The sequence below is a fragment of the Anas acuta genome, chromosome 14, assembly GCF_963932015.1.
Source record: "Anas acuta chromosome 14, bAnaAcu1.1, whole genome shotgun sequence".
Lineage (NCBI taxonomy): Eukaryota > Metazoa > Chordata > Aves > Anseriformes > Anatidae > Anas > Anas acuta.
In genome coordinates, this window is record NC_088992.1 from 1,526,170 (window position 1) to 1,552,726 (window position 26,557).

At 47.0% G+C, this 26,557-nt stretch overlaps 2 protein-coding genes across 2 annotated transcripts; one reads left to right on the top strand and one right to left on the bottom strand.

Moving 5' to 3' along the window:
- Nucleotides 1–185: 185 nt before the first annotated feature.
- Nucleotides 186–16,083, bottom strand: NDFIP1 (Nedd4 family interacting protein 1). The gene is made up of 8 exons (XM_068698445.1): nt 15,927–16,083; nt 8,826–8,913; nt 7,540–7,670; nt 6,489–6,576; nt 6,183–6,307; nt 4,230–4,296; nt 3,515–3,620; nt 186–1,172 (listed from the first exon to the last, which is right to left on the bottom strand). The coding sequence occupies exons 1-7, from the start codon at nt 15,963–15,965 to the stop codon at nt 3,517–3,519; spliced, it is 642 nt and encodes a 213-aa protein (XP_068554546.1). The 5' UTR covers nt 15,966–16,083; the 3' UTR covers nt 186–1,172; nt 3,515–3,516.
- A 5,282-nt stretch (nt 16,084–21,365) lies between these two features.
- Nucleotides 21,366–26,474, top strand: GNPDA1 (glucosamine-6-phosphate deaminase 1). Its single transcript, XM_068698444.1, has 6 exons — nt 21,366–21,552; nt 21,738–21,839; nt 22,966–23,148; nt 23,749–23,933; nt 24,600–24,774; nt 25,057–26,474. The coding sequence occupies exons 1-6, from the start codon at nt 21,429–21,431 to the stop codon at nt 25,152–25,154; spliced, it is 867 nt and encodes a 288-aa protein (XP_068554545.1). The 5' UTR covers nt 21,366–21,428; the 3' UTR covers nt 25,155–26,474.
- Nucleotides 26,475–26,557: the final 83 nt, after the last annotated feature.

Genomic DNA, 26,557 nt, shown 5'->3' on the forward strand with positions numbered 1-26,557 from the left:
TCTCAGGATTTGAAGACCTGGCTACAGAAAGGAGGGAGGATACCTTGAGGAGGAGAAAGCAGTCCGACTGTGTCACACCTTCTGTGCAGAAGCGATGAAATTCCTGCAGAAAATCTGCATTTGTAATCATTAACCAGGTGCAATAAAGCATAGAAACTCAATTAAACACTGATCTACAGCAAAAATTGCTACGTAAGTGACATTTATTAATGTTCTGCTATATTTACAGTTTTAACATAGTAAAACTCCAAAGTGAATTACCACTTGGCAGAAAGCACAAAAGTGGACATTAAATCTACATTTATAATGCATCATCGTCTCTGCTAACACAAATTATAAAAGCAAGAATTACAGGTATGTTAGGAATTGTCTCAAAAGTCCCAAGCCAAAGAAAAAAAAAGGCCCTTTGTTTTGCAAGATAATTTTTATACAAAGTTGCAATGTGACCTTTTATCTTTACACTACCAAGGTGTACTGTGAAAATCTCTATATAGTCCAAAAAGTAGGTAGTACGAAAGAAAAGTATACTACAACATTGAGAATATAGACTATTAAAAAATTAATACCTGTGCCACCTTCAAAATACTACTCTCTCCCAATTCCACCTCGAGGATCCGTACCGTACAGATGTACAGACCAATTTTTCCTTTCAGACGCAGATAGCACAGGTGGTGGAGAACTAAGCAGCAGCAAGGTATGTAACCATAGCAATGCCTTCACTTACACTTTTGAGCTCATCCCTTCGGGGCAGCCAGCATTATGCACGCCGTACACTAACCACCAGAGTCCAAACCTGCTCCCAGGATGCGGAAGGAAATAAAGCAAGCCTGTCCCCTGCTGGCTGCGGGGCATAGCTCATGCTACCCAAATTACTACAGATACTACATCAGGCTTTATTAGCACGTCACAGACTCGATTGCAAGAGCTTTTGCAAACATTAGCCACTAATGATTTAATGATTACAGAATTCTGCATTAATTATTAAAATTTTACATCTAGAAACAAATAGAAAGAAATGCTTCTCCTTTTTTCAACAGTACTTTTATTTATTTAGTTTAAAGCAGGTGATTATTTTTTCTTCTGTTTCAGAGTCTTGATTCACTTCCTGCAGGTGTCCTATTACTTCTTGAGGGAGAATTCGCTAACGCAGGAAGACATTTGCCAGAAAACATCTGTCGGAGAAGGATATTGAATATTGAAACTATAGTTAGATTGCTATTTTGGATAACAGAAGGATGTAGTTCACAAAGAGTGCAGGATGTCTAAAGGCTTATGAAGTATGTCAGTACACAATGACATGACTCTAATGAAATGTGCGGTGTTTCTGTGCATATGTTCCACTTCTAAAGAGTTAAAATTCCTGAAGAGTTAAAAACAGACACTGAAACAGGCAATGCTCTTAGAAACTCAGGCATAAAAACACATCCGTTTATGAAGTTACACTGCATTTGCACTAGGAGAACAAAATTGTACTCCGTCTTATTTGCTGCATCCACACACACGATTATGACTTCTGTATCTTTATATCAAACGTCTCAGTATGAGAGGCACCAGCTCTCACAAATTGCCTGTTCCAGTCATGCTGGGAAGAACCATCCAAACCTGAGATCCAACATAAAACACCTGCACTCAGCACACAGCTGGGGGATTCTGCTGGGATGCTGTCAGGAATGATGTCTGTTACTCGTACACACATCAAACAGTAAACAACAAACTTTCAATTAGATTCATTTTCACCAGTTTGTTTTTTTTTATTTGCACAAATTATTCCTCTCCTCTTTCCCTTCTTATATTCTAAAAATTAGCCCCTCTAGAACAATAATGATCATTCACTGTGCCCTTTTCATTATGGCCAGCAGCAGAAATCTTAAAAAAAAAAAATAATATAGTGAAAATCCAAGTCTTTCGTGGTTTCCCTTCTCAGAATTCAGGATTAAAGATTTATTTCCAATGAAAATGTCAAAGTTGTAGATTTTAGAAGTGATTGTAGACATTTATCTCGAGGCATCTAAAAGAGTGCTTTTTGAAAGCTCCCAAGTGTACAAAAATTTTAAAAAAAAGATTTTTTTAAAAATACTATACCACCATCCTTACAAGCAAGGAATTAAGCAAGGTCTCTACAATTAGAATTTCAAATTCCAATACAGGAAAGGCCTGTGCAACAAGAAAACACACGGTTCCTATAATAAATGAAAAACTAAGTTTCAGTAAAGAAGCAAAATTAAAAAAAAAAAAAAAAAAAACAGTTTAGTGAAAACAAACTACAGATGACACAGTTGATGCTTGAATGCTCTCACTATGTGACTATACACCTGAGGGAAGTAATCCTTCTGGTGACTCAGCAGGAATTTCAGAGGATATTACAAATCCTGGAGGAAGTCAACAGAAAAGTCCACCATAAACCAGTAACGGCATTAAATGGAATAGAAACACTTCAATAAACTGACTGAAGAACTACTTTTACATGCTATCACCACTGCACGACCTGAGCTGGAAAACACTGCACAATTCTCATTTTGTGTAGCATGTTCCCACTGCAAAACAGAAATGAAGCAGAATCTTAAGCAACTCAGTTTCTAATAAAAGGAAAATGCATTTGGAAAATTAAGCTTTGGTTTTAAGTTCTGAACAATTTAATGACCTCAATTTAAAGCCGGGGTTTGTTTGGTTTCTTTATACCACTGTCCCAGCTGCAACTGCTTGAGCCCTGTCTTGGGGAAATCTAGTGTTATTATGAATTTTCTAAAGGGAGCATCATGTTGCACTCGCCATCTGGGAAGCAAACTATTACAGGATTTCCTTCCCCTCGGGGAGGGACAGTTAATGCAAGGCCATTATCTGCTGTAAGCAGGAAATTATGCTAGAAGGATTCAACTACTTAATTCTCCTCCTTTAAAGTCCCATTAGGAAGGTAGCAATGTTAAGGATCAGCCTTAAAGAAAAAGACTTCTAGGCATTAAGGCTTTTTCAAAACGTTCAGGTAAAAGTGTGTTCAAGTATGCAGGAGAGGTCTGCAATGAGAAATCGTGTGCAAGAGCTGAGTTTCTTCAGGAACTTGGCAAAAAATTCAAAGAGCACACTAAATTCAGACAAATTGTTCTTTCTGGGACATAAGCCAGATACACTGGCACAGTCTTCCAAACAGATTTTGTGACCTCTATTCATGTTTAGGACATACCACATGTTTCAGGCATATTATTTATGCTGAAAGACACACCTGTCAAATACAGTGCAACACCAAGGGGCAGAGATTCTGTTTGTACAATTCAAGTCATAGAATCTAATGAATTTAAAATTCTTCAAAGGGAAAACTCAGATAGAAATGTCAAGTATTCCTCTGCTCCCCACCAAGTCAGTCTGGCTGTGCCCATCTGTAGAAACAGGAGCTGTGTATGTGACACCAAGAAACAATTGTTTGCTGCTGCCTTGTGTTCTAAAAATATTGTCGTAAATAAAAGCCTCGTTACTAAATAAAACTTAAAACAGAACAAATTCACGAAAGCAGAAAGCTTACCTCTAGTAAATAAAGAGGACTCTGGTTCTGGGGAGAGTGGAAAAAGTATCTGGCATCTTTCTAACCTTTGCATAATTAATAAATCCTCTGAGAAACAGCAGAAAACCTAGATGAGAGAAACACATTTGTCTGGTTAGGGCAGATTTTGCTTCTGCAATTAGAGAAGGAGCAGTTCGACTCACTGTTACTAGCACAGAGGGACTTAAGTCGCTGGGATGAGTAATTGCTGATTAAATACAGGAACTTTTCTTGTATCAATGACACCTGATCTTTCAATTTCATCCGATCTCAAAAACAAACCTTCCTTAGCCAATCACAAAACTTTTGACTCCAAATGAGGCCTAGTCGCTTCCAAAGGAGAGGGAAAAATAAACAAAAATAAAAAAGACAGTCCATGAGACCACAACTGACTCTTCCATTTAAAATACAAGAACAGACAACATCAATAACTCTGAAGACAAGTATTGTTCTCTTCTTTTTCCCTTCTGGATGATAAAAGTGACACTGATACCAAGAATGACGACAGAAGGCTGTGGCTTATGTGTATCTTCAAAACACAAAAAGCACTCAGGAAGAGTTTGAGGGTTACATTCCAGTTTTATATCTACATGTACATATTTCAGCTGCCAGTAAAGCTGTGCTTACAAAAGCCCCTACTACACTTTACAGAGTTCTAAGCAAACATTTCCTCTTTCCCCCAGAACAAAACACTTACCTAGTACAAGGAACACCCACCAGAGCCAATACTGACCATCAAAGTAACCGGGAAAATAGGTGGAGAACTGAAAAAAATAAATAAATTACAAGTTAAAGCACATGCTAGTGTCTGAACCCAAATCTATTCTCAAGCCCTCTGCACACAAGAGAGTTTATAGAACCCTGCATCTTAGTAACTACACAGACTGGAGGGAATGAACTACCTCCACGAACTTTTTTCTACACTTCTGACCAACTGTAACCAGGGGGAATGGAACAGATCAAATACTCAGCCATAAACTCTTCCAATCAGTGGAGCAGAAATACACGAGTGAGTAAATAATCCTATTCACCCCCACGTCTTTGATGCTGATAAGCCATGTTCGTAGTTTCTGAAAGGGGAGAGACCAGGCTTGCAGCAGTGCATCATGTAATTACACTGTTAGGTTGGACAGCATAGCTAACAAAAGCACAGTCAAAAAGAAATCCCATACCTGTGGAACCCTTTGACAGTAATTTCTATTGGGAGAATTGCTGCCTGTTGAATGAAAGGCACCAACACTAGTAGAGCACTTAAGTTCACTATGCCAATGGCAAATGCAATGATTTTGCTTTCTCTCTATTCTAATTTAAAAATCTAACAAATGGCAAGCTTGATGCCAAAGTTTAAATCAAATCTGCAGTTAAAGTCACTGGTCTCTGTCATACCTCTTAATCCAGCAAACAGTTTTTAACAGCACTGTTACAAGGATGTCCCCCAAAATCTTAAGTTTCTACAGAAAAAAAAAATGAAGATATATTGTATTTACAAATCCAATTCCTAGCCTAAAAATACTAGGTGTGAAGTGACCATGCTAACACTAATGCTGTCTATTTCTACTCAGGCACAGCTGAGTTTTTTTTGCTTGAAATTTAAAATGTCAGCTGGGGACAGCCGGGGACATCCGCATGCCATTTTCACAGCCACCATCGTTCCATGGCACTGAATAAATCTTTTCTTATTTTTTCTCACAACCCATCCAAAAGAGTATTTTGACTATATTTTCTCATTTCTTACAGTATCAGTACACGTATATATCATTTTTGTCTTTTTTCCCCCTAGAAATGTTTTGCTTTCTCCCTGCCTCTAAGTTTTAAAAATACTACACCAGCCTTTCTTGCTTCTGTAGGCAGAGGTCTATGCCCAGCAGGACCCTTTCTTTGGATCTGGACTCCTAAAATACAAACCAGCGCTGATCAGTCACATCCTGCCTTTCTCTGTGTGATCCAGTGGAGAGGAGCAGAGAAGATCTTTTAGCAACCTAGATATGCACGCTGTTACTATGGAAAATAAATTAAAATAGAAAAGCACACTTCTGATCACCTGCTGCTTGTGTCGCATGCACAACTCACCAGAGGGCACCAGCGAGCTTCTCTCACCCATGTGACTACGTGGTCACTGCCTCTCCCTTCAGCACAAAAAAAAAAACAAAACAAACCTCACACTGCCTAATTCTTAAGTCCCTGTTTCCCTCTTCTCACTGGTCATGCTCACACCAAACCCACATTTTAGAGAATACCGATTTTTCAAAGCAGCACCTAAAGAACTTCATCCTAGAGAGGAACATCGCTATGCTGACTGTGGGGCTGGCTTCACCTGCATAAATGTTTTATGAAGATCAGATCATTGTTACTGCTCAACACACAACCACATTTTGACCCAATACAGTGGCTCTGCCAGAGAGAGACATCCTTGGGTGTGCAATCTTTATTCTCCTTTATTAAAATAACAGTCCCAGCATGTAACTACATAAATAGGACAGAACGACAAAAAAGCTCTGTCCTCGTCAAGTGAGGGGATCAAAATCCATTTCAGCATAAAAAGCTAAATTTACTACAAATAAATTCAGTATAAGTGACAAAAATGAGTTTGGGGGAGAAAAGTGGAGAAAAAAAAAAAAAAGAGTACATGTTTCTGCACTACGCAACTTACCCTGACAATAAGGATCCACTTGATAAGAGACAGACCAAACCCAGAAATGGCCCCGTATCTTCCTGCAGCTGAAGTAGTCAGACAGAAAGACAGGAAAAATCCAATCCAGTTGAAGAGGAATGCCACTGAGAAAGCAAGAGAAAAGCAGATGATCAAGCCCTCTTTATATACCAAGGAAAAAAAATCAAACCCTTAAAATTGGCACACACAGGTTTTTCGCAGTGCTACATAAACCTAAGTGTGAAAATAACTATTTTGGGTTCTGAAACAGTCTGGGAGAAAAATAAAGTTTCACCATGTACTTACTGAAGAAAGTTAGCATGAAAATGCCATCATTCCCTATCCTCAGCTGGTCAGTGTCGTCAAAGTCATCCCGTGTCACAAAGTCATCCTCCTGCAAATCAAAAGGAGAAAAGAATGGGTGGATTTCAGTCAGTTCAATCCATACAGCAACCCCTCACCTGCATCTGCTTCTTCAAGATAGCAAACTGCACAGCCCTCAAAAAGCAGTGCACATTGGAAGGATACAAAATGCTTAGTTTATGTTTAAGGAAAGCCCCCTCAGGGAAATATATGACTAAATATCAAAAGGCTACAAATGCAAGCAATAAAAAATCCCAAGGATAGGATGCAGGCATCACATATTAAGTCATTGGCATTATTTTTATTTATTTGTTTGTTTGAAGATAGTCAAGACTGCAAGTGTTGTTATTCTCAGTATAAAGAATGCCCCTGCTCAAACAGAAAAATTAAACTTTTCATCTCAACCAGGAATTTGGCTTCTATAAAGAAGAAGTAGTGGAAATTTAATGCTATCAGGGGTGGGGGAACAGACTGAACAAGATGCAGTGTTGAAAAAAAAGATGTTTAAAAAATAAAAATAAATTAAAAAAAATACTGCAATAGAGGGAATGGTTTTATCATCTTTTTATCAACTAGACTGACTCCTGGGAAAGTCAACTAAGTAAACAGCAGGAGTATCAAGAGTAGGTACATTAGACTGCTGAAAATTTAATCCTAAATCTTAAAACAAAACAATGAAAAAAAAAACAAAACAAAACACTGACAGAGCACAAAGCTATGGTATACTGCCTCTGTCAGCCTGCCAAACTAATCTGGATAGCAAATAGTGGCATTACTGAGATGTCTTACATCATCATTGCTGCCTAGAGGAATTTTTTTTTAAAAAAAAGCACCACCAACAATAAACACTCACCCCTCAGAACTCTTGGGAGCGTATAATATCACTGCCCTAAAAAGCTAAGTAAGAAAAGTCAGGACACTTGATAAGCAGGACTTAAACCAGAAATTCTACACGAGCAATGTGAAGGACACACAGCCAGCCAAGTGTACTCACTCTTCCAGGAACCAAGGGAATTGTGGCTTCAGCCTTGGTTCTCTCTGCCTCATCATAACTAGGCAGTGTTGTGGCCACGTTGTAAGATGGAGGCTTAGGAAATCCTGACTCATCCTTGTAGTCAAAATAAGCTGCAATGAGAAAGTTATACAGAAGGTAACTTGTCTGCTCCTTAATAACACCATGCTGGGAAGGAGAAATATTTCAGAAGACTTCAAAAGACCCCAATGCCCGATGCTGGTAAGGCCTCCTGTCTCCCACCCATCATCCTAGCCTCTTGCTATCCCAGAACAAGAAGCAAAAAAACAAGAGAGCACTCTATCTGATACCAAGTAATATGCAGAGCACTATTTAGCATGCCTGGCTCTACTTATTTTTAAAACAGTAACACATGCTGTGCCTTTCCTTCAATAAAACAGAAGTAGTCACATTTTTGAATCCCAAATGGTTGGAGTTAGTCAAAGAAGAATCACTCCAAGCCTCAGGCCACTGGTGACCAGTTTTTGCAGAAAAGGGTTCCAAATTGTTTTCTGATGGGGGGGGGGGGAAGGGATTGGAAAAAATCAAAGAGCACTTCTGACCCACAGCCTCAGACACCCCGAGGAATGGGCACTAATGGGGCCAGCGTTACAGCTGTGTGCTGAGGCAGGATGCTCAGCTCGCTGGAGAAGCACAATATTCCAGCTTCTGTCCCAAGCCAGCTGGCTGTCTGAGAGACTGACGGTATGCTGCATTTGATTCACAAATCTTTAAAAGTTGACTGTGAGAAAAAACGGTAAGGTTTACCTACGCCAAAACACTCTGACACACAACCAGCACACAAAAAAGCTGTTTTGTTCCAAGCTAGTAGTGAGTTATATGACAGCACGATGAATCAGAAGTATAACCCTCATGACCAAGCCCTTAGTTATTGAAAATTGCAGAAATCATGAATTCTTTAATCCCTTTTAAGCAGCAAGTCATTTTTGGAAGGAGCACAGTATCATTCAAATGCCAAATGAGAGGAGAACCACAAATGCTCGCAGCACTTTGCTTTTTAACTGTCTTCAATCTGCTAAGAACGCTGCGGAGTGTAACTTGAACTCCACTTGATGGAAGACTTCAGATGACCGCAGCCAAAATGCATCTCCTAAACCACAAGTAACAACAGTGCCTCTGGATCGATTCTGATCCCTTGCTGCCTCCTCAGTGAGGATGCTGCAATGCCGCCTGGCAATAAGGAGAACGATGAAGGAGGTAGGAAAGAACAGCAGAGCAAACCCAGCTGTTTCCTTTTGCACGTTTACCTGTGCTCTCCGCAGAAATGCTGCTGTAAGGCGGAGGGGCATCATTTACCACCGGTGCAGTCTCCCCTGGCTCCTCTTCATTCTGCAGCTGAAGAGACCACACACAAGAGAAGTTAACCGCGTGTCCCCCGGTGTGTGGAAGCATCCCTCTAGTCTTAATGGCACAAGCAGCCTCTTCTGGAACAAGCCTGCTCTATGGCACGGGGCATTCGAGAGCTGCTGGCTTCCCTCCAAAGCACTCCCGCTCGAGATTATCAGCGTGGCCTCTCAGCATTAATGTGCTTTCAAGTCGTGTCCTTGCACACCTGGGCTTTGCTGCTGGACAGCACAGCACAGCACAGCACACACCTTTCTGGTGTCTTTCCATTTCCCTGGCACTTCCCAAGATTCCCCAGCTCAGAAGCTGCAATCACATCTGTTCGGGTTGAGGACACAGCAGGAGACACCCAACAGCAGTCTCCAGTGCTGCCCGGGGCTCTGCTGGGGAAGGTTTTTGGCCTTTTTAGTGGCTATGTAATGGTACATGGAAGTCTGATTCTTGCCATTTCCCCTCAGCCTTTCACACCGTGTGAGTGAAGATGGTTTATTTTGTGCAGCGTGCTTCCCACAGGCTGTGTATAAATAGCCGTGCAGCTCACCAGCCGTACAGCATCGCTCGCGTGGAGAAGGTGCGGGGCTGGGGCTGGGATCGCAGACACTGCCAACAGCAACCCGGATGGGTTCAAAGCAGAAGGCACCAGAACAGAGCTTACAGACTTCTGCCCTAACATCTTCCTCCACTCCTCCTCCTGCATGCTAATGCTAATGCACTTGCAGCCATCTGGGACGTTTGCTTTCTTTTCTTTGGAGAGACGCTTTTGGCTTCTTCCTAAGCTGGCACTGAAGTCCTTCCCAAGCCTTTAGAGCTCGGGAGGGCTGGAGGCTCTTATTTTGCTTGTACGGCGTATCAGGGGGAAAAAATCAGCTCAGACTTGTAAATGAAGGTCTTGTTTTATACATCACTGCACAGCACCTTGTGTTTTTTTTTCCTTTTTGATACCTGAGATCAAAGGATCACACTACATCCACGTCCGCAGCCAAAGTCAAAGTCAAAGCTTTTTCAGTTTTGGGGCCCCGCTCGCCCTTTTCCTCCCCCAGGAGGCTGCCCCCGCCCCATGTCTCTGTGGGTCACTGCTCCCTGCACCAAGGAAGGCTTCAAACACACCTGCTGCTGAGGACATGGAACCTGGTAATGTTTAAATGACTTGGGTTAGCAAGTGATGGCACGGGCAGTGCTGCCCGCAGAGCCAGGGATCAGCCAAGAGGGGAAAAGGGCAAGAAAAGGAACAGCCTCGCCGGAGGCCGAGAGGTCCAAGCAGGGGATTCAGCCTCCCTCAGCTCTGCAGCCTAGGAATTCTCAGAGAATGCTCTGCCATGCTCATTCTCGCTCTGTCCATGGAAATTCAATACTTCTGAGCACGTTTTCCTGCCACCTATCCCAGAGGCAGTTAAGGAAGGAGGGAGGCTCTGGCACACTACGGGCACTGCCCACAGGACGCCCCGTGCTCCCTGCCCTCCTCACCGGGGTGGAGGGAATCACAGCCTGAGGCTCACGAGTAGGAGAGGAAAAAAACATCCAAGCTAAGGTACAACCCCAGGGAAGGGGAAGGGAAGAGCCAGATGTGCGAGCACTGCAGGAAGTGAAACAGGAGAGGACACGGACACCTGGTTCAGCATTAATTCTTACATTTAGGGTCCTTACTATATTCTCCTTGCAATTGCATCACACAGAAGACAGCAAGCCGAGCCTCCTGCTCGCTCCAAACCACACCAATTCACGGAACGACACAACAAACGCAGCTACTTTTTAAAACTGAGCCCGAGGCTCTGTAAGGTAGGCGGTTAGAGAAAGCAGATCCTTTTAATGGACAAGGCACACAACTGCCTTCCAGCCTTTTTAATGATTCCAGGCATCTAAAATTCAACTAAGTGCTTATTAGCAACGCAGCACGGCTTCATGTGACAGGAAGGATGAATCATCAGCTCTCTCACATGCCCAGCACCGCTCCGGCAGTGCTCGCCCTGCGTTCCCCAGCCCGGCGGGGCAGGCACCGGGTGCAGGCACCGCGGGAGCTCCCGGCTGGGTGCGCGGCCGAGACCCCTGGGGGCTGCTGCCGAAAGGCCTCGGAGCCCGGGGGATCTGGTTAAGGCAGGCTGAGGCTGAGGCTGGCAGGTATTCTCTCTTTGATTCACCGGCAGGTTTCAGCTTTTAAAGCACGATCCTGTATTCGCTGCACCAAAAATGGGCGGTATTTACAGCATCGTGTCCAGTTATCAAAACAAGACTCTGGCTGAGATTGTTTTTTCACCTGATTACTGAAATGACAGAAAGTTGCCTGGCAGACCAGGGCAGGGCCCAGGGCCGTGCATTTTCCAGCAGGCAGCAGCCACCAGAGGCTGGCTGTGAGCAGCCGCTGCCTCCCCACGTCACCTCCCACAGCCGTGGAGCCGCACGCCGCGCCCACGTCCGAATCTCATACAACATTTCCAAATATTTCCACCCAATTTTTAAGGCCTTTCCAATAAATACATTTGTTCCTTCTTCGAAATACTCTGAACTTAGCCCACGGGCTGCTGGCACAGCTTTGCAGGGTTGTTTTACGCTTCCCCATGCCCCGAGTCCCCAGGCTCCACGCAGCTCTTTGCAGGAACTCAGGATCCGTGCCAGCCCTGTCCTAGCAGTGCCTCGCCCGTAAGGGACCTGCCCGGCAGCACACCGCCAGCATTTTCTGCATTTCAGCTCGTTTCATGTGCTGGCACACGAGGCAGAGCTGCTCAGAAACCCCACGGAGGGCTCCTCGAACGCAGACGGCCCCGACCAGCCCTCGCCCCGTTGTTACTATGGTTTCTGCGAGGCTTCCCAGGCAGCTATGTAGGTTACTAACAGAGAGAGGATCGATAGTTTTTAAAAAGGTGGCAGGATTGATTTTTTTCTCAGAACAACGGAATCATAACCTCTGCAAACCCATATGCAGAATGGTAATGCAAAAAAGATGTCATCACCAAATTAGCAAGTGCCCAGCCTGCTCCCAGCACGGCCCCTGTCACTCCCAACACCCCGCACCCTTCTCCTTTTGCATTCCTGGCTTTCTGGAGACAAAGAAACTTTCTGCCCCATCCAAAAGAGGGAACAGCTCTTCCCATTGCCTTACCTTGCACTGATCTGAAACCCCGACTTTGCCCAGCGCTGTTTCAGGCTCCTCTAACTTCCTAATCAGCGGGGATAATGAGCAGTATCAGACAAGGCAGCCCACGTGCACCAGCCCTCGGCAGCCTTCTCCTTGATGAGCAAATAACTGTTTTCTCCCCGAAGCTTTCAGTTCATTTAACTGCATCGCCCTGACAGCACCCAGCCACCCGGCTGCTCCTCGCCAACCCCTGGGGGAGCAGGCAGGCAGGAAGGGCCTTCCTCCTCCTCCTCCTCCTCCCGTGTCCGAGGTTTTGTACAGAAGAAGGAGGTTTCCACCTTTGAGAGCAGTAATTAAATTTCACACACTTAACGAAGCAGAAGGCCTCGCTGTAATATTTAGGATCACGCGTACGTTTTTCAGGACACGCATACATCACAGGAAGAATGAATGCTGGATGTTTCGTGCACTTCAAAATAGTTTTAAAAATTTATTATCATATGAATATTAAGCACCTTCAATTTCAAAAATCCTCCTGTTCCATCTATCGAATTTGGGTATTTCACAAGAAGAGGCAGAAACAGAACAAAGCGATGCATTTTAATAACACTGTTTTCTCCTTACACCCAGGGCCAAACGCTGAGCATTCACACACAGAGGTACTTTAGGAACTTGCTGTCAGCACGGCCACTTCCAGAAGGCGCTGCCACCCCCATGCAGGAGGCAGCACGGCTGCTGGGAGTCACTGGGCAACCTGGAGGCCCAGCTGAGAGCCCAACACAACCCTGACACCTGAAATAACATTTGAAACTCGGAAGTTTGCCTGCCAGGTTACCTTCTGCTGTTAGACAAGCTGTGTGGTGGTACTGCTAATGTTTCCCAAGCCCTTTGAGCTTTTGGCAGCGATTGTATGTCAGTTCTGCAATCACCTTTTCACCTCACTTTTTGGTGAGCCTCCGCTGCCTCTGTGCCAAGGGGCAGCTCCAGTTCTGCCCATCTGCACGCAAAGAAGAAACCACAACAACCACCCCTGGAAATTTCCTTACCGTTCTTACCAGCTACTTGCGAGTACCTTTGGGAAGCGCATCTGTGGCAAAGGACAAACACCTCACCAAGGAAGCGATGGGCACTGACAGCATTCATGCTATCTGCTGGCATCAAGAGACACGGCACGTTCTCAGCTTTTAGCTTTGATCTGTGCCCCTTCTCCAACTGAACAATCAAACACAAGCCTGAGGTAAGCACAGGGTGCCACCTGCCACCTCCCTTCCCACTTCATGTCAGTCTCCCCAGGCACTCAGCAAGCACTGTGGCCCTCCATGCACTCACATACCCTCAGCAATACATTCCTTATACAGTTTCACTGAAAGAAAACCAAACAAATGGAAAAATCTTTGTTCCTTATGTTTTCCATAGCCACCTCACATTACAAAATGATTCACAACCCGTTTTAGCCTTCAACGAGTGGAACCGGAAAAAAGTACCGTGTAAAAAAGGAATGTGTCTGTCTTATTTAACACACCCACCACAGCCTAGGTGGGTTTGCATTACTCATATACATCACACACAGTCCCAAACGCCTCAAGGAAAAAGCAGTTAACACATAAACCTAATAAAAGCCTAAGTATTTCTTCCAGAACGGAGGCTCCTTTCGATCCTAAAAACAAAACAGTTTTGTTGCTGAGCTCACCGCCAAGGGGATACGCTCAGAAGGCTTCAGGCCAGCACTGCCCAGAGTGACCACAGCACCGTGCCACCGCCTTCCTTCCTCCCCAGCACCTCCCAGCCCCGGCCCTGGGGGGCAGAGCCCAGCACTGCCGGAGGAGCCGACACGACACCCGCGGGCACCCAGCCCAGGGTTTTGTCTTACCTTTGTCCTGCTCTTCCTCAGCACATTGCATCCGTGCCACACCGTTCAGAGGCACAAGCACAGGCTGTTTCTTATTAGATTGCCTAAGGCCTGAGTAAAGCACCAGGGCTAGAGGTTTTGGAAAAATGGCTTTGGAAAATGAACCACGTGCCGTAAGCACCCCTTTAACGCTGCACAGCAAACAGCCACAGGTGAGTTTGCACTGCAGGAGGTGCTGGGGGATGCACAGCCTGAATGGGTCTGCAGGGCCAAGGAGCAGGGCAGGGGGAGAAACACAGGGTTGGAGCTCAATTACTCATTTCTGTTGTCCTCAGATATCCTATTGCCTTTTTTTTTTTGGTTTGGTTTTTTGAAAGCACACACGGGGAATTCTGAAAATACTTGGTATGGTCAGTGCACGTTCGAGCAGTGCCCACAGCTCCTCAGAGCTGCTCCCAGGCACACAGGTGGATACACGGCTGGCACCCACAGGGCCCACGCCACACAGCTCTGCCACACACCGACAGCACAGCACGGTCAGCCCTGGAGGAATTGCCAAACTGTGTGCCAACCCCCACTGCACTACATCTCTCCCCAAAATACAAGTTCTCCAGATTTCAAATGTTCGGCCCTCCTCCACTGCCTCATCACCCAGTAACTTACAGATTAAAGGAGCTCGTCCTCAATGCCTACACGCTACCTACATCTGCCGGATCCTGCATTTAGCCTCACGGCTATTGATCCGTTACAAGCCTCTCTTCATTGGCACAAATGACATTTACACACAATAAACTTCAACGTATGAAAAAACTGGCACAGCCAGCGCTGGGAGAGATACTTCCACGTCCTTTCCTCGTAAATACCAACTCCACACCTCTGGTTTCACAGCACGCAGGGATTTTTGGAGCAAGACACACATAAGGAGACAGTAACACACTTTCCAGCAATATGGATTCCCTGTTCTGGAATGGGGCAGGGGGAAAAAAGCAACTTCTAAATAGCTCCAAGAAATAAATACATCTGTGCATCGGTTTCTCATTCCGCACTCAATTACACCCGTTTTCTCCTAGGAGCTTGTCTTTAGCAGCACAAATCCTCAGGGGCACAGCCTGCCTTTCTAATCTCTGCTGTACCACGCAGAGCTCTGCTCTACAGTAATAACAGTGTCTGTTATGTGTCTGCCTGATGTGTGAGCAGGAGCTGGCGAAAGGACAGCTTTTCACATTCCTCTTTAAGGCAATCAGCAGAGTTCTTATCGGGCAGGTCCGGAGAGCCACTAGAGAAGAAGGCACCAGAGTCCTCCAGCATTTCTGTCACCTATCGCCACGGGCTCAGGACGGCAGGACACGAGGCTGGGTCCCTTTGCAAAAGGCGTTTATGGAGAGCTTTGTCAGGGTCACGCCAACTGCGGGACTCTGGGAGGCGATTTGTAAGGAGCCCTGGTTATTTGTATCTGATGTGGCCGAGACCCACAAGCTGTGTCTCTGTAAGGACAGCCACGCTGCGGGGCGGGGGCACGCAACTTTCACCGAACTTGTCTGTATCTCCCTGTAAAACCCAGTGCCATGGGGATGGGCTTAATGCCCTGCCCTGAGGGGGGGTCGCACCTGGTGCTCTCAGGGCCCCGGCCGCTATCGCGACACCAGCAGCAAGTCGCGACATGGTACCAGCTGCTGCCAACACCCAGGGGACAGGGGGCAGGGCTGTGGCAGGCAGCAGCTTCTGCCCCTGCTTCAAGCAGCGAGGCCTCAGCTCCTGCTGCGGGGCGCGGCACCCAGCGGGGCCCCCGCCCGCTCCCCTCCTGCTCCCGGGGGAGCCGGGGAAGTCCCCCCAAACCCGCACCCACCCCCGGGGAGCTCTTGAAGCCCTGTTTGGGGCCTAGAGGGCCCCCAGCGCTGCCCGCAGCTCCCAGCCGTGGCATTAAGGCCGGCTGCCAGGCGCTGCGGCTCCGTGCAGGGAGCGCGGCCGGGCCCACACCGCCACCCGCGGCTCCCCCCCGCTCCCCTCCGGGCCCCTCCGGCCTCCAGCGGAGCCCCCCCGAGCCCTGTTGCCCCCCCTTTTGCCTCCCCCTTTGCCTCCCCTCACCTGCTGGTAGCGGCCGCTGCCGGGCTCGGCGGCCGCCATGGCGCTGGGCGGGCGGGGAGCGGGGGGGGGGAAGCGGGGCTGGGCCCGGCCGCCTCCCGACGGGCGCTGCTGAGGCGGAGGCGGCGGCAGCCGGGGCGCTGCGGGGCTGCGGCTCCGCTCCCGCCCCCCCGACACGCCCGGCACGGCCCTGCCCGCTCCGACCGCGGCTGCGAGGCCCAGGGAGAGGAGGAGAAAGGCTCGGGAAGGGCCTGGGGGTGTTGGGGGGGTGCCCGCGGCTCGCAGGGGTCGGGGGCGGCGCTGCTCGCAGCCCTCGAGATGCTGAGGGAAAACACGCGGAATCGGCCCAAAATGAGCCCCGAGGATGCCCTGGGGAGCCTGTCCCGGCCCTGACGGCCTCACGGTGCCCCTGCCCTCAGCCCTGCCAGCTCCCGGGGCGAGCACGGTGCCCCCCGGGGGTGCAGAGGGGTCCTCAGGGCCCAGATGGTGCCACAGACCCAAAGTCTCCTTCCAGAAGAAACACTCACAGGAAAACACACACAAAGGTTGTTTATTTGGGAATTTCTGCACTGAATTTTACACGGGCTGAGGGATTGTCCAGCCTGTATAACCCCTCTTCGCTGTCTGTGCGGTTCATCTGTAGGTGGATTTGTGCCAAACTGCCCGCATCAGTCCCTAGGGCTGATAAGACTTAAATATAAGGCTTAAATATTATCTGCTTGAGGATGAGGAGGGCTGAATCAGCCCTGCTGGGATTCCAAGCTGCCGATGCAGAGAGTTGAAGGAATTTAAACCTGAGGACACGGTCCTGAAGCGCATTACAGCTCAGTATTCGGTACCAGGACCAGGCTGGACTTTTGTTCTGTGTTCTGTCTTTGCAGGAGCAGGCAGTTCACCAAAGTTTTGCTGAGATGAATGAACATCCCCCTCCTTGCACTAAGGGAGAGGCAGCAATCATCATGGATTTTAGCCAGGAATAACCTCCAAAAGTGGCTCCTGAGAAATGCTGGGGACACAAAGAGAACGCAGGTTTCTTGCAACACAAACACATTTGAGGAAGCTGGGACGAGAGCTGAAGGCACTGTCATACTGTTGGCTTCACCCTTCCACGGGATTCACAGCTTGCACTGAGTCTCTTTTGCCGTAAGCAGCTGTCCTGATGACATGCGCGGATTTACTTGCCGTCGAGGTGGGATTATATCCCTAAGTATAGCTACAGCCCCACTGGTAATTAGCTGTACACTGATTGACTTGGACATCTGGGAGACTAAAATCAGACACAACCTGTGCACAACCTCAGAAAAGATGCTGGACAGTATCCCGAAGTGATGGTGAAATAGTTGGTGCCACGGTCATTAGCTGGAGGCATATCACCACCTAATTAGGCTATCTAGACTGATCAGGACTAACACAGGAGTACTAATGGCAATTTCTTCCAGCTGCTTTCTGTGTATTTATTCAATTTTCTTTGGTAGAGAAGCTGTGTAGAAAGATAATGCTGTGGTTACAGTGCATGACTGCTTCTGCTTTCATTTCCCACAAGGTTTTAGGCAAATCACTTCAAGCCTCTGCGTTTTCTGAATCTTCCTCCAGTGTCATTTCTCGCAAGAGACATTCTGAAGCTTGAAGTCTTTGCTTTTTAGTGACTTCTGTATGGGATATGCTGTGAAAGTATTTGAAAGCCATTATTAGAAATGTTAGAGAGTCTTCTGAAATCCTAGTGCTCTACAAGTGTTCTTTAATCGTGGCATATGGCTGAACAACGAAGGGGGCATTTTTAATCTACACTTTGTAATAAATATTGAACTCAAAAGCTAAATAATAATGCTCAAAGGAAGGACTTTGAAAGCTAAACATGTTTAAGCAAGAAATAAGCAGGACATTTAAACTAGCTCTTTCTGCTGATCTTTTAGTGATAAATGACCCAATTAAGAAAAAAGCAACAACAAATGTTCGCATGAGCTAATGGGTCATGTCATATTACTGGAGCTCTCCACTTTAATAGCTTAACCATTTGCAAGCAGGCTGCAACCGGCAGGTTAAGAGAAGTGCCAGTGAAGTGTTGTTCACTTCAAGTCTGGATTATCCACTCATTCACAACACTGGCCTCGAGGAATATGGAAACAGCATCACAAGCCTCATCCAGAGACTGCAGGGACTGAGAGAAACCTCACCGTGCTGCCCACCGAACGGCGACGCAGTGCTGTGAGCCTGGCTGCTCTCCAGTTGTGTCCCTTCATTCCAGGAGCTTTGGCAGTGTTCCCTGGTTGTCTGTACTCTTACAGTTTTCATGGAAAAACTTTTATCACCGGCTATAAATAATGATCTGAGCTGTATGCCCCCAGAGGTACGCGTCTTCATGTGCAGCAGGGGAAGGCTGGAGGCTGAGCACCCAACGTGTTGTGTCTTGCTCACACTGCAGGCTGAAATGCACCACAGGACATCCTGAGATAGAGTTGTCCAATTAGCTGAAGAGGTCTGTGGAGGGTTAACAATTGCTGTCTAACAGATGTTCCTCCCCAAAACAGCGTGAAAGATTTCTTCAGCTGTGAAAATGTGGCAGAAGGGCAAAAAGCAGGAGATGGGCCTCATACACTGCTGCCTTCAGTATAGCTGTCAACACTTCTAGCAATCTATTGGTAGGAAATTCAATTCACACTTTGAGACCCTTCGAGATACCTCGATGCTCTTCATTTTCTTCATATTTTCTACTCAGTACCATTTTGTATTTGTATCTTCTTTTAGCTTTTTGCTAGTTCAAAGCTCTGTTGACACAATACAGTATTAGCTCTCACCTCGAGTTGCTTCAAAACCATGTTAGCTGTTGTACCTATAGCAGGTCAGGGCTTCGGTGGGTATTTCTGGTTTTACTGCCTCTTCAGAGAGATAGAATCAGGGATGACCGCAGTGCAAGCAGGCACAAACCCCAGCTTTTTCACCTGAAACCTCAGTATGCATTGCCTTCACGCCATCCTGTCAAACAAGCTCAGTCGGGCTCTAGAAGCACGTTTGGCCCTCGGCCTGAAGCCCCACGATGGGCCCTTGGAGACCTGGCTGCACAGCACCTCGCCGAGCCCTGGCAGGCGTCAGGGTTTCATTCTGATTTCACCAGTGGTCTTTGTTGCCGTATTACTTTGTCAGCCTTCTGGAGAAAACACCAGTAACCAATGGCTTCTGTTACTCCTCATCTGCAAAGATGGGAAACGACCGCTCCGTGCGCCCTCCTGCACAGCCTGCTCGCGGGCTGGCTCCACTCCAGGCTGACAAAATCCCTCACTGGGATTGGGATGTGCTGGGAGAAGCCAGGCAGTGACTGAGTCTTGAAAAGGGCAGCTCCCTCCGGGTCCATCCAGCATGGAATCTTGTTTTCTCCTTCTCTTCTAAACAGGGGTGAGAAGGTAGGTGGGACGTGCGGGAGCAGGAAGCGGTGACAGATGGTGGGTATTTAAAAGATGTTTTAATTACGGGACTTGGAGAGAGGCCCTTTATGGCGATAAATTTTTAATTGTTGTTTTTTTGGTTTTTAGGAAAAAAAAATCCCAGTGCTCAAAGGCAGTTCCTGGAAGCAACAGCTCTGGTCTGTGCGCACTGTTGACTCTAATCACTTCAACACAGGGAAAAAGAAAATGCTGTGCTTGTTAGAACCTGCTGGTCAAACTTCAACTTCTTCTGCAGAGGAGAAGTACTTGCTTCCTTCCATCTGCTGCTTTTGCTAGGAAGGAAAATCAGCTTGTTCAGACACCAGGAAGTTCTTCAACATTTGAACAGCTAGCTGTGAATGCAGGAACAGTAACATGCATAAATAATCATACCTAAAAATATCCTGCATGCCAGTCACACGTATAACCCAGCCCTGGAGCGATTCCTCAGTAACATAAGGCTGCCGAAAGTATGCAGATACATGGGATGTGGGCAGAACAAGGCAGCTGTGGCAGCAGATGCACGTGCCTGGCTCTCTCATACTGTTGTAGTTTTTTTCCTCTCATCAAAACATGTTTTGCTTTTACTGGGAGCTGCCAACTGCCTCTCATGTCTTTGTGCACTGCTCCTGTCAAAGCCGTTTGCAAAGGAGATCAAAACGAGAGCCAAGACCTTTCACAATTCACAGAGCCCCATCACACTCGAATTTAAAGCAGACACCTTTGCAAAGTCCAGCACTGACCCTGGGCCTGTGTTGGCAGCATGGCAGGGCAAGGCTGAGCCTCAAACACAGCAGCTCTCTGTAGCTGAGGGGTGCAAAGTGCAGTAACAGAAGGCTGTGCAGGTAGGTGGGAGGGAGCCTGAGCTGTCCACGGCTGTTCTGAGCACAGCAAACCTGGCAGCCCGCAAATCACCACAGAGGGGCATGCGGATGCTGCCCTGCAGCTTGTTGCTTTGGGAAATGGTCTTTCCTGCAGTCGATTCCTGTGCACTCTGCACCTCTGTATTTGCCTTCCTTTTGTGGGGGCGATGCCCGGAGAACAGCAGACACAGGATGAGAAGCGTTCAGACATCAGCCAGGTCCCTGCTGTCCCTCAGCTCAGCACAGCTCTGCCTGGCTCCAACCTGTGTTGCTGAAACCATGGGAGCTGTAACTGCTGCCGGTGTCTGCGGGACCGAGGGGTGTATCACACCGATACGATGCCAGAGAGAAAAGAGGGAAAGTCCTTTCACACAGAGCCAAAGGCGAGGCAACAGCCTGTAAAAAACCCTGGGCTGTCCAGCATGGTGGGCACATGGAGGAGCCTCTGCTGTCAGCTCTTTGCCCAGCACTGCAGCCACGGAAATACCTCCCTGCCTGCCGGGTAACCACTGCTGATGGAAACACACTGCACTTTCCATTTATTTAGTCTCTGTGGCCTAAAACTCTTCCCAAGTCCGACCGCAGGATCTGGCAGTGGCCTGTCACACCCACCCTTCCCCAGCCAAGCACGAAGCAAGCCAGCAGCTCTCAGCACTCACGGCGAGATAACATCAGGAGCACTCAGCCCTGCCAGGTCATTTACATTTTTTAAAAGGAAGGAACTGCATGGACTGGGTCCTAGGAAGGCAATTTGTATATTATTCGTTTTTCCTAATGAAAGTGAAGTGCTGCCTAACTGTGAGGAGCTTTGTGTTCCCGTAGGGGACCTCTTCGCTCTCACCCAGGCTGCACGGTGAGCTCGGGCACAGGTTGAAGGGAGCCGGAGGAGCAAAGAAAGGGCCTTTTTGGGACACCACCACCGTCAGGAGCAACACAAACACAGGTCAAAAAAAAGCAGCTCAGTATCAGCACGGCGCCTGGGCAGCTCGGAGCCACTCAGCAGGGATGCGGGGCTGCACCCGCAGCCCCAAAACAGCACCGAGGTGCCCTGAAGCAGCTCCCTGCGATGCATTCCCAAGGCAGAGAAACGAGAGGCGCTGCCCCCAGCCTTGTGGCACTGCCCTGGGGCTTGCTGAGGCCGGCCCCAGCCCGGCCCCGGGCGCCCAGCACCGCCCGCTGAGGCGGGGCGGGCGCTAAGATGGCGGCGTAGCGGCGGGGCCGCCATGAAGCTGATCATCCAGGAGACGTACGCGGAGGCCAGCGAGTGGGCGGCCAAATACATCCGCAACCGCATCGTGCAATTCGCGCCCGGCCCCGGCCGCTGCTTCACGCTCGGGCTGCCCACAGGTAGGGCTGACGGGCTGCCTGACTGACTGACTGATGTCTGTGTGTCTGACTGACTGACTGGCTGTGTGTCTGACTGACTGACTGATGTCTGTGTGTCTGACTGACTGACTGGCTGTGTGTCTGACTGACTGACTGGCTGTGTGTCTGATTGACTGACTGATGTCTGTGTGTCTGTCCGCCCGCAGGCAGCACGCCGCTGGGATGCTACCAGAAGCTGGTGGAGTACCACAAGAATGGGGACCTGTCCTTCAAGTACGTGAAGACCTTCAACATGGACGAGTACGTGGGTGAGTGGCGCAGGGAGCAGCCCAGCCGCTGCCCCTCTCAGAAACTGCAGCTCCTTTGGGTGGCCGAAGCGCTGGGTTTCGCTGCTTTGCTCATAATTACCAATCTAACTGTGCTGTCTCAAAGCTTCGTTAATTAGGCGCTGCTGCCAGCCCCTTGGAGCAGTGTGCGTGCTGCTGCCTGTGCTCACAAAGCTCCCCGTAGTTACTGTGCATTCGGAGCATCCCAGCTGCAAAGGGTTTAAGGGAGAAAGGATAAAACTTGTGTTACCACAGGGAGTTAGCGGGGACAATCTGAAAACCTCTATAAGAAATATTAGAGTATCAGGTGTTGCCTGAGCTCACACACATTAGAGCCTGCTGTGTTTTACCTGAACTTAGGTAGTGACCAAGTACGGATCCATTTTATCGCATTTTAACCTGAGATAATGTGCAGTATTAACTACCACCTTTGTACCTGGATTATTGAGGTCACTTCAGCTGCAAGTCCCATAGAGGGCTGATGCATTGTTACCCATCAGAGTGACCTTCAGGAACAGATACAGGTGCTTGTGGAGACTGCAGAAGTGTTGAATTTTGAAGCTGTGATGAAATAGCCTCTCCAGAAAAAAAGAGTGCAGAGAGATTAGTGGAGAAGGCCTAGAGATCCAAAGGTGACAAACGTACAGGCTAATTATTTGCTAACTTCATGCTGGTCAAGCAGTTTTCCTGTGAACGATCATTATCAAGCAGCACCAGGGAGTAGACAGTTCTGCAGATTTGTAACACTGAAGGGGAAAAATATATGCAATAAATTATTTCCCAGGCTTGTACACAGTTTTGAAATTGTTCTTGCTAATATGAACTGGGAGGAAGACTGAACAGGCAGCAACAGACGAGGCACAGTGCGTGCCTGCTTTTCTGGAACATCCATCACATGTTAATATGAGGACGTGCCTTATAGCAGCTATTGTGACAGACTTAATTTTGTTATTTGGGGAAGTAAAACAACTTCTGAAAGTTGATGAAGTCACATAGGACAGATGAAGAAAACAGTGCTGTATTACCAGAGCCACCAGAAGGGCATGCAAGTGCGTGTAAGTGTTCTGCGTTACAGGTGACATTAGTCCTGTGCGTGCTCTCTTACCAGGTCTCCCACGGGATCATCCAGAAAGTTACCACTCCTTCATGTGGAATAACTTCTTTAAGCATATTGACATCTTGGCTGAAAACGTTCACATTTTGGATGGAAATGCGGCTGATCTCCAGGCAGAGTGTGACGCATTTGAAGATAAAATCAAAGCAGCTGGAGGAATTGAACTCTTCGTTGGAGGTGAAAACCTAAAGGATTGGCAGGAAGCACTGCCTTTCCTCTACCAGCTGTCTCGTTTATTATCTAGAGAGTTCATTTTTAAGGCAGTTCAGTGTATTTGCAGTGAAAGGCACCTTAGACACTGGTTCGCTAAGCGCGCATGTGTGCTGGTAGCCTTGGTTTTTTGATGTCCCGTTCCCCCAATTTAAGTGTTTCAATTCAGTAAATGAATTGTTCAGGGAATGGTTAACAGGAGAACCAGATAGGGCTAGAATTTTACCGAATATAAAATATATTACAATAACCTGTGTGAACAGCTAGCTGCTAGAATTAACCAACAGAAGCTGAACACAAGTTTTTTTCCCATCCTTTTGCCTTTAGATTCTGCCACTTACTTTTGCTTATTGTAGTCCCAGCACAATTAGGGAAGAATCTCTCTTGACTTCAGGAGAGGTTCTTGCTGTCATTCCTACCGGAAGCACATTTGAGTTTGAGCAGAGAAATTGCAAGTGTCTATTCCTGGGAGTGTTGGATGTCCCTGTAATAACAGTGCTGTTGCTTCTGCTTCTTACAAAAACCGTTTCAGCCAGTGACCCACTTTTCAAACTGTCTCTGTCACAGGTATTGGCCCAGATGGTCACATCGCCTTCAATGAGCCTGGATCGAGTTTGGTGTCCAGGACGCGGGTGAAGACGTTGGCTATGGACACTATATTGGCTAATGCCAGGTTTTTTGATGGTGACCTCTCTAAAGTCCCCACGATGGCGTTGACAGTCGGAGTAGGCACAGTCATGGATGCCAGAGAGGTTAGGAAAAAAACAGACTTCGTACAATAGCTCTAGAGCAGGGCTTCATGGAGTAGCTCGTCCCCATCCAGTCGTGGAGCTGTAGTGCACCCTGCTGGCAGAGGCCAGCCCGTGCTTGTTTTGCCACAGCCAGCCAAACACCCAATCCTGCTTTCTTGCATCTTGTACCACCACAGAAAGACCCTTGATCTGTTTTCTGTTTTTTCTCTACTAACGATAACATTTGCATAACCCTGCAGTAAATTGGGATCCATGGGGAGCTAGAAAGGGTTTTGGAGAATGTCTTTGGTTAAGAAGTTCTGCTGGTGAAATTACATAAAGTCAGCCAGTGATCCTTACAGTTATACCGCATTGTAAAAGCCATAGGGGGTGGCTTTTAACTGTCTATACCTTGATTTATTGTCGTTAAGTCTCAGTGTAGAAGTTCCTAACAGGGGAGCTCAGAGTGTCCAAATCACAAAAATGACCCATCAGTCTATGATTTAATTGACAAAATGTAGCCAGAGCAAACAGGACTTGTGATTCAGTGAAATACATCTGGGGAGAACGATAGACCTTCTCCCCGTTAAGGACTGGGGCAGCTCTCATAGTTCAGCAGGGTGTGGGTTTGCTCTCTCTCAACAAGTCTTCTAGACCCTAACTGCCATACTCTGTCTTGGAGTCCAGGTGATGATTCTCATCACGGGAGCCCACAAAGCCTTTGCTCTCTACAAAGCCATCGAGGAAGGTGTCAACCATATGTGGACAGTATCTGCTTTCCAGCAGCACCCCAAAACCGTGTTTGTGTGTGATGAAGATGCCACGCTGGAACTCAAAGTTAAGACGGTGAAATACTTCAAAGGTGAGTGTTTGACCAGGCTAAGCAGCTGCTGTAGTTAGTTTTTAAGTTGCACAAGTCATGCTTTGTGTTAAATGTTTGGTCAACTCCCCAAACAGTACATTCCTTAAATATATACAACAGCTGAAACATCCAGCAATAGTAAAAGTGCCAAAGTCAGGCTTAGTTCTGTGGCCGTGGGAGCAAAGGAGCAGCGATTCTACTAATGCTGACTTTCATTAGCATCCAATGAATGAGGATTTTGCTTAATGTCTACTGAAGTCATCTTTTTACCCGCTACATTAGGTTTAATGCTGGTTCATAACAAGCTTGTGGAGCCCTTATACAGCATGAAGGAGACAGAAGCAGAAAGAAGCCAGCCTAAGAAGCCTTACAGCGATTAATCTCTCACTGTTCAGAGTAATGCTGAGCCATCTTTTCTATTGAAAACCAGCTGCAAAGAAAGGGAATTGCTGCAGAAACTCATCTTGTATTTGTTCTTAAAATAGCAAAACGATGATGTATTTGCTTCTCTCCATTAAAAGCATAGATGCCAAACACCTGCCTTAATTAACCAAATGAGGATGTGATCCTGTATACTGTGTTCCACAAACTTTCACCGCTAATGTTCTCTGGAGGTAAAATCAAGGGATAAAGTTGTTTAATCAGTGATGCAACTGTAAGCATGTGGACTGAAGGCCTCAAAACTCAAATGTGAAGATGTGAAAATACAATGGGTAATCACTTTGGAATGTAGTCCTTGAAATTCTGATAAATACATTGCGTTGTTTTCCCTCTACAAAACACTCCTAGATTATAATCATTTAAAATGGGGATGGTTCTTGTTCAGCCTGGAGAAGGTAAGGGATCAGCAGGACTTAGCAGCAGCCTGCTTCATAGCTACAAGGTCATCAACAAGTAGAAACCAGGCACGCTTTGCAGTGCACTGGGGGAAGATGGGAAGAGACAACAGGGCATGCACGGAGACAAGATGTTCGTGTTGGATCTAAGGAAAAAACTTCCCTGGGAGGCCATTCCACAGAGCAGGGCAGGTTATGCAGAGGTGGTGCAGTCTGTCCGTAAGAGGTTTTCAAGACCAGACTGGATGCAGCCCTGGCTGAACCCCGCTTTGAGCCGCATGTTGGACGTGAGACCATCACAGCAAGAGGGATGCTTCAAACAGCACTTACCAGTGCGGTGACATTAACGCAGGGAATGGTGAGCTCGTGCATCTGTTTGACTTTATTTGTTGCCACAACTCTAAAAGAAGCCTTACATGTTCAGTTTCAGGGTATAATTTTATATGCACTGGTGCTTTATGATCTACAGCAGGGTAGCTCTGTTCACATTAAGCGTAAATGGCTTCTGTTTGTGCTGCTCAGCACTCCGTCATTTGTGTCAGCACAGAGCCTGAAGCAGTAAGTTCTCTCTCTCCTCTTCCTGTGCTTTACATTGCTACAAGGAAATGCCAAATGAGCCTCAAAGGAAACATTCTGTTCCCTCTGACCTCAGCCTGTGCTTAATTACAGAAGCCCCACGGAGATGGGAAAGAGCCTGTACTGGCAAGACCCTGCCAATGAAACTTGATTCTTGGTTCTGATTATGTTAAGTGCTCTCATGTAATGTAAGATAATCGGGGAAGGATTTGTTTTCTTTATGCAAAAATTCTGTGACCTGTTAATCTATAACTTTCTACAGTAAATACATTAATTTTTTCTAGCTGACGGGATGTGCTGCTCAGTTTTACTGTGCTAGTGAAAAATGGAACAACTTAGGTGGCTGAATGGATGTGTAATGCCAGCTTTGA